This window comes from Aricia agestis, chromosome 2 (genome assembly GCF_905147365.1).
Source record: "Aricia agestis chromosome 2, ilAriAges1.1, whole genome shotgun sequence".
NCBI lineage: Eukaryota > Metazoa > Arthropoda > Insecta > Lepidoptera > Lycaenidae > Aricia > Aricia agestis.
The window spans coordinates 13,969,468-13,977,395 of NC_056407.1; the positions used below are offsets into that span (position 1 = coordinate 13,969,468).

The 7,928-nt window shown below is 40.8% G+C and overlaps 1 protein-coding gene across 6 annotated transcripts in view; it reads left to right on the top strand.

Annotated features, from left to right (window-relative positions):
* Positions 1–7,709, top strand: part of LOC121739928 (nesprin-1) — a 164,886-nt gene extending 157,177 nt beyond the window's left edge. For 5 of the 6 annotated variants that reach the window (XM_042132546.1, XM_042132545.1, XM_042132550.1 and 2 more), the window contains 8 exons: positions 39–230; positions 539–918; positions 1,899–1,937; positions 2,557–2,719; positions 4,381–4,826; positions 5,698–5,845; positions 6,434–6,495; positions 6,890–7,709. In XM_042132546.1, coding sequence (XP_041988480.1) covers positions 39–230; positions 539–918; positions 1,899–1,937; positions 2,557–2,719; positions 4,381–4,826; positions 5,698–5,845; positions 6,434–6,495; positions 6,890–7,103 — 1,644 coding nt within the window. In that variant the 3' untranslated portion in view covers positions 7,104–7,709. The remainder of the gene's footprint in view (positions 1–38; positions 231–538; positions 919–1,898; positions 1,938–2,556; positions 2,720–4,380; positions 4,827–5,697; positions 5,846–6,433; positions 6,496–6,889) is intronic. The other variant, XM_042132547.1, reaches the window with a different exon arrangement.
* Positions 7,710–7,928: the final 219 nt, after the last annotated feature.

The following is a 7,928-nucleotide window of genomic DNA, read 5'->3' on the forward strand; positions in this document are numbered from 1 at the left end:
TGCTAAATGTGTTTAGACACTAACTATTCTCTTACCAGGGCGTGGAGCGAGACCTGGCGGAGTGCGACGCTCTAGTGCAGGAGGCGGAGCGTCTGGCGGGCGGGGCGGCGGCGGCGGGCGGCGCGGTGGCGGACATGCGCGCCGAGTACCGCGCGCTGTACGCGGACGTGCGCACGCGGCTGGGCGTCGCGCGCGCTGACGTCGTCGGCGATGTCGATACCGCTGTGCAGGTACTGATGGCTTTTTACCCTACTTCCAAAAAAGGAGATTGTATGTTCGACTAGTTGTATAATATGCCTAGCCTACTTTTTAGTTTTTTGATACTCTATTCTACAGTGTTTTTGATTGGTTATGTTATGGCGTTAGCCAATCACAAGCACAAGTACAGATAAACGACTGTAACATAACCTTAAAAATCTGAACATAAATAAATTAAGAATTCACAGCTCTTGGTACAGGTGCAACAAAAACGGGATCTAGTTTCTAATATCCCTGCGCATGCTTTAGTTGCATTACTAAACCACCTCCTTTGTTTTAGGTGGATACGTTGAGGTGGGAGACCGACGCTGAGCTCCAAGTTGACACCCTAACATCTAAGGAAACCTACCGAGTCGAACTGACGACCGCCGTTCAAGAGACGTCCGAGGCCCTCGAAGCTCTAAGAACTATTTTGGCCTATGAAATCAAGGATAACACTAGCGGGGACGAGTTGGCAACGGCGGCGAAGGAGGTAGCCAAAGCCGGCGTCAAACCGGGACAGACCTTGGAACTGGCGAAACATCTATCCGAACTCCTCTTGACCGAGTGCGATGCGACGGAGGACGAGGCCATGTTGAAAGAAGTCGAATCGCTCTCCCTCCGGTACGAGGAACTGTTGAACCAAGCCAAGAAACGTGAGCTGCAAATCAACAACTTGAGGTGAGTTGTTAAACGTTAGCTACACGAGAATGCCATTCGAGTCTATCTGTAACATGTGTCGCGCACGAGTTTTGGTGGTGGGCTTTATATACGAAACCTCTAATCACGCGACAGCCCCTTAGCCAAGTTACTTTCTACAGCTAGACTTAGAAAGATTAGACTAAGATACTAACTTATTTTTATTTGAACTGATTTATTAATGTGACCGAGAGAGAAAAAAATATTTGTTGTTAATATGTACAGATGGTCGTAGAATTATGATTTTGCTAAGTGGGTTGAACTTACTTCTCTAGCACTACTTTATATTTCAATGTTTTCACTTTTATCCCGCTATCGAACGACCTTGCACAGTTAGATGATTTCCTATACTTTTTTGATTATTTTCAACAACGGTCATATTGCATAATGAATCATATTTATAGCTAAAATTTTATTTCATTTTAAAATTTACATGTACTATGTAGTTATAAGTAGATATCTATTAGAAGCTTGTTAAAGTTTTTAAGTAACAAATAATTAGTTACTTTTCTAAAATACCCAATTAAATAAAATAAGAGTTAAAAAAATAAAAATGATTCCAATACGATTGACAGTTAACGCACACAAGCCAGTAAACTGTGAATTAACTGTTCGATCGCGGTGACTATCTAGCAGTAACTAAATTGGAAAAAGTATTAATTTGCAAGAATTTGAAAATTTTGTCGTGTTGGTAATGCTGGATTAGGTGTTTTACTGCAACTACAAATCAGTATGGTTCTTGAAATTCATAACCGTTTCTGATTTTTTCTGTACTATACACGAGGCATGCACGCACGAATGACGCACAACGTGCACGCTGTGGCGTGCGCGTACGTATTTCACCACAGTTACTCAGCGGTTATGGATTACAAGAACAAATACGATTATATTGAAAAAATTTGAGTGTTACAAACGCTTGTTAACCTGGCATGCTATTAAACACATGCGTTTTCTGGTCCTAGGTTACCACATTCCGCGTCGTACGCTCTTACGTGCGAACAGTGAGTACTGCTTTCTAATATTATTAATAACTCCGAAATTCATTTTTAGAAAAACAAATACAGTAGTCTAATTATAATAATACACATTTATACTTATATTTTTGTAATAAATGAACATGTATGATATTATGATCAATAAAATATTCGCTTTATATTTAATTCAATACAATTTTTAAATGCTTCATTAAAATATTATGTTCGCATGACAGACAAGCTATACTCGTAATATTGGTATGAGTAATGTGGAAACTTTTAATTGAATATTTACTAAACACCTGAGGTGTGTGTATTCTTTCTTAGTTAATCCTAATGAATTTCGGATCTGTAGTTTAAAGACATGCCCCTAGCGATCTGTCATTTTTCAGTCTAGATTTTTGCTTAATTTAGTTCGAGAGAGATGGTGTTACGGAGCTGAGTGTACATTTTCTCTGCATGTAACTGTTGTAGATGTTTTTGTTACTAATTTCAATGCACCATGAGCACCTTACCTTTTTATTTTGAACTTTGATGATTTTTATCTAGTTTTTGATTTCCTAAATCCACAGTTTGGAATGACAGATTTAATTTTATACGAGGAAGCTTTAAAGACCGTCGGTTTTAAAAGGTTGTATGATTGTAGTGAATCGGGCAAGATAACGTGTCCGCTGTGCTCGGACCGCAACTGGAAGCAGCTGGACAACGACCTGTGGCGGCTGGAGCAATGGCTGCAGTACGCCGAGGCCACGGACGAGGCGCGCACCGACCCGCCCGAAGATTATGACGCTCTAGAAGACGCTATTACGGTACACTTTACTTTTATCTACTTTGATATAACATCAAAACTGTTATGATTTTAATTCAAAATATTAATTAAGCTGTACTTAAAATAAATTATAAGCAAAAAACTTTTTGAAAAAAAACTTATATTTAAATACTCTAAAAAGAAGAAAATAAACCCCTTAAAAATTCTAACTATTAAGTTATAACCTCAATATATTATACAATTTGCATGATAATAAAAGCTTGTCACGTGATTTGTAAATAATAAACTAGTAACTTGTGCCAATTTAACTGAGTAAACTGATATTATATTTTTTATTTTATTAAAGTAATTGAATATTGACAGATTGTTAAGTCTCGCGGCAAGCTTTTATTATAATGCAAATTGTATAATATATTGAGGTTATAACTTAATAGTTAGAATTTTTAAGGGGTTTATTTTCTTCTTTTTAGAGTATTTAAATAAAAGCTTTTTTTCAAAAAGTTTTCTGCTTATAATTTATTTTTTATTTTTTAGTTAAATATCTGACTAGATTTCTTAAGTTTGCTTGATTGTAGTTTGTTTTGTTTCAAGAATTTGTTAAAATCTGATTAACTTAAGTATTTAAGAAATCGTACCTACTTAATTTTACGACTAAAAAATTAAATATCACTTAACCAAAATGACTGTATTCAACCAGGCATTTTCCAATGCCCGGCTGGTTTTGACTTGACAAGACACGACACGACACGACACGACACGACACGACACGACACGACACGACACGACACGACACGACACGACACGACACGACACGACACGACACGACACGACACGACACGACACGACACGACACGACACGACACGACACGACACGACACGACACGACACGACCCGACCCGACCCGACCCGACCCGACGGACCCGACCCGACCCGACCCGACCCGACACGACACGACATGTCACGACATGTCACGTCACGTCACGTCATGTTACGATACGACACGATACGACACGACACGGCACAACAGGACACGACATGACCCGACCCGACCCAACCCGACCCGACCCGACCCGACACGACACGATACAACACGACACGTCACGTCACGTCATGTTACGATACGACACGATACGACACGGCATGACAGGACTAGACATGATTTTTCATTTTACTCTCAATGAGCCTTTTTGTTTGATACCCATATTGCAGAAGTGCTTTAAAAATAACAATTTTCCTAAACAAAAACAATCTTAGATGAGCCGCCATATTGGATTTAGAATGAGATTACAATCGTTTCCGATTTACTCTCAATGAGCTCTTTCATTTGATACCCATATCGCAGAAAAGCATTAAAAATAACTATACCTCTATCTTGGATGAGCCGCCATATTGGGTGTAGTATGACATTACATTCGTTTTCGGGTTAAACTCAAAAAGCCCTTTCATTTAATATCCAAATTGTAGAACTGCATAAAAATTAACTATTTCGCCATCTTGGATGGTCGGCCATATTAGATTTAGAGTGATGTAACATACAATATCATACATTGTCATCCAAACTAAACAACTATATCTACTTTAAAATTGAGTTCCAAAATTTCACCCGAACATACATACTTACATACATACAGAGCAAGTTAAATAAAAGCTTTTAACAATAAAAACGAGCATACTTAACTAAAATATAATGTTGTAATTCAGGACCATCGTGAGTTCCTGCTAGATCTGGACTCGCACAAGTCACTTGTGGTGTCGTTGAACGTGGTCGGCTCGCACGTGACGCGTCACGCGCGCGACGCGGACGCGGCGGCGCGGGCGCAGGCGCGACTGACAGCGGCCAACGCGCGCTGGGACGCCGCGTGCGCGCGCGCCGGCGCCTGGCAGACGCGCCTACAGGAGGCGCTAGTCCACAGCCGGCAATTCCATGACGCTGTAGTGGCTCTAGTCGCGCAGTTGGCGTCAGCTGAGAGACTGGTCCGAGCCCGCGAGCCGCTGCGCCTGGCCCGGCCGGCCGCCGACTTGCGCCGCGACTTCCGCCGCTTCAGCGAGCTGCGCGACGAGCTTAGCCGCGCCGAGCCCCGCGTGCTCGCGCTGAGGGACGCCGCGCACCTGCTGCGCGCCACTGATGAACACGATCTGTACACTAGGTAAGAATGAATTCGAGTAAAAATTTCAAAAAACTATTTAAGGCGCATTTATTAAAACGTGCAATTAATACTTTACAATGCGTATTTAAGTATTAACCTACTCAGTACTAACACCTATCAAAGGTGGAAGTTTTGATGTATGGATGTTTGTTACTCTTTCACGCACAACCTACTGAACGGATTTTAATGAAACTTTACAATAATATAGCTTATACAACAGAATAACACATAGGCTACAATTTTAACCGATTTTCAGAATGGGGGAGGTGTAATGTGCTTTTTTATGTTCAGCGATTACTCCCCCGTTTGTGAACGGATTTTCAAAATTTCTTCTTTAGGTGTAATCTGTACATCATCCCAATTTTGTACCATATTCATAAAAGTAACCTGATGAAGGAATCCATAAGAAATCGAGGGAACTCCTCAAAATTTATATGGAAACATGTGGTGACTTCGGTTTCGTAAGCAGTATCTTAAGCATATTATGCTACCAACAAGTAAGAGTTTGCACCAAAGTATACCATAATATGGTTCGGAAGGTGCTGAGAAAACTTCTGACTCTTTATAGATACAAGTTTGGGAGTTTCGACGTTGTTTTAAGAACGGAAAGCATTATATGCTACTGTGCAAATTACATTCATCATCATCATCGTCATCGTCTACCATAAACCATTATATAACCATGTATCGTCCCGTTTTGACCCTATTATTGGTACTTTTCAAAGTATTTTATTATATAATATCACTTAAACCGCGGGTTACACCACGGGGCACAGCTAATATCAGAATAATATAACTCAAATATATTTTACAAGAAATATTACTAAGTATTTCAATTTATAAATTGATAATATTCAATGTGTAATGCCAGGCTCGGCGAGCTGCGTCTGCGGCTGCAGTCACTACGCAAGCTGTCAGCGGTATACGCATTGAAGCTGGGTGCGGCGCTCGCGCGCGCCCCGCCCGACTGCCGCCCCGCCTCCGCGCTCGCCGCCGTCGCCGCCGCCGCCGCGCCGCAGGTATGACGTCATACCTGTACCCTAGTATATCCTACCCAAAGACAATTCGTCATACGGCATACCTACATTTGAAAGATAACTTTCCTTTTTTATGATGTATAACTTAGTATTTACAATACACCCAACGTTAATACAATATCATCCTCGTATAATTGAAAGAAACCGACCTAATTCTAATTTTAATGTTGTAATTCTTCTAACTAAAGTAAGCGTTTTTGAACTCTTTTGCTATATCGTAACTATGAAAAATTAATACCCTCAACTCACTTTAACAGTTAAGTTAACTGTTAAAGTTTACCAGACAGTAACTTTAATAAGTGTAGCAAGCTAAGGACACCGCTTAACGATCACAGAGCACTTAATTTGCAGATAATGTATTCATATATTTTTATCACGCTGTATACGTAAAAAGCCAAATAAGTATGATTTAAATAGTAATATTATGTAATACTACTTATTAGATTATTATAATGGGCTCAATTATAGTACAGAAAAATTTAACACAAACTAATAAGTAGTATCCCATACAGTCCCGTCACAGTAGACGCTTCGCACAGTATGTTGACATGTATATTTTGTTCCCTGTAGTTAATGGAGGAGGAGGAGGAACAGATCTCCACCATGAATCTGCCACCGCTTGACGAGAATGAGTGAGTAACACGTATTTAGTCTTTATTTTTAATTTCGCCCCTTTTAATTTTGAAACACATTTATATTATGTTGCCTCTGATTTTAAGTTAACGCTTTAAAATGAATATTATATTAGATTGTTTTTGACATTGCATTTTTGCGATTTGGATATTAAAATTTAATTGATAATTTAATAAAATTTTAATTGTCACTTAGGCCCACTAGCCACTTGCAATACGAATCCAAGATCTGTGTTAAAATTTTTCGTGCCTTTTCTGTCAAAAATGAGAGTAAATAATAAATAAATACAAGAAACGAAAGTGTATGAATGGCATAATGCAAGTCAACTTAACTGTCATTAGATTTTTAACACATGTTTCAATTCAAGATCCTATTAATTTGAATATTTCACAGCGTGATGCCGGACGACAGTGAGGAGCAGTCGCTGAGCGGCGTCCGTCGCGGGCTGCGGTTTGTGTGCCGCGTGGCGCGCGCGTCGCTGCCGTTCCAGGCGCTGCTGCTGCTGCTGCTCGGTGCCGCTGCCCTCGCGCCGACGTCGCACGACTGCCGCGCCCCCCCTTCGCTCGCCCCCGTGCTCAGATACCCGCACGGCCCCCCGCCGCTTTGAGCGCGAACCAATTACTATACAATGTTTCCGCGATAAGTCCATAAGGGGCTTGTACACACGATTGCGCGAATAAACGTTTCCACGACAAGTCCATAGAAGGCGTATTCACGCAATTTGTGGTGGATACGCCGCCTGTGGACATCTTGATATAATATAATACGCGCCTGTTTTCTAAATACTTTTGTAATAACGCTAAATTATTCTCGATATCGTAGTGCAGGCTAAATGTTTAAAAGATACGAGAGACACCTTTCCCCGAAAGGCAATTTTGTAAAAGACAGATGTATATAACTTTTTATACGCATCGCCGGCTGCCGCGTCGGTGTCCGGCGAGCGCCCCCGCCCCCCGGGCCCCTCCCCCGGGGCGCACGACATTCCATTCGTGGTGCTACGCCGACCCACTGTATATAGGAATTTTTGTATATTTGTACCGGCCGAGCCGGGCGTGTCGCGCCGAGATATTTAATATTTATTTATGTAACCTATTTAAAGATGGCGCCGCACGAGTTGCGGGCCGGCTTCATATACGCATCCACGCATTGTTACTTAACTCTTAGTTAGTAAGGACTGTTTACGAAATCAAATAAAAGCCTTGCATTGATTAAAGTGTTGTTTCATTATTAATTTTGTATTACGACCTTCTTTACAAAGTAAGTAATCGATAAAAATAGTATCGTGAGTTCGTTTTCTGCCGTAACTCAAAGATATTAGGTATTAAGATATTACAAACTTGCAATGCCTGATCGAAGCAGTAACTATCATAAGACTGTCTTTTTACCGCGAAGATATAATCACTCTCCAGCACAGAAACCGGCCAAATAACAG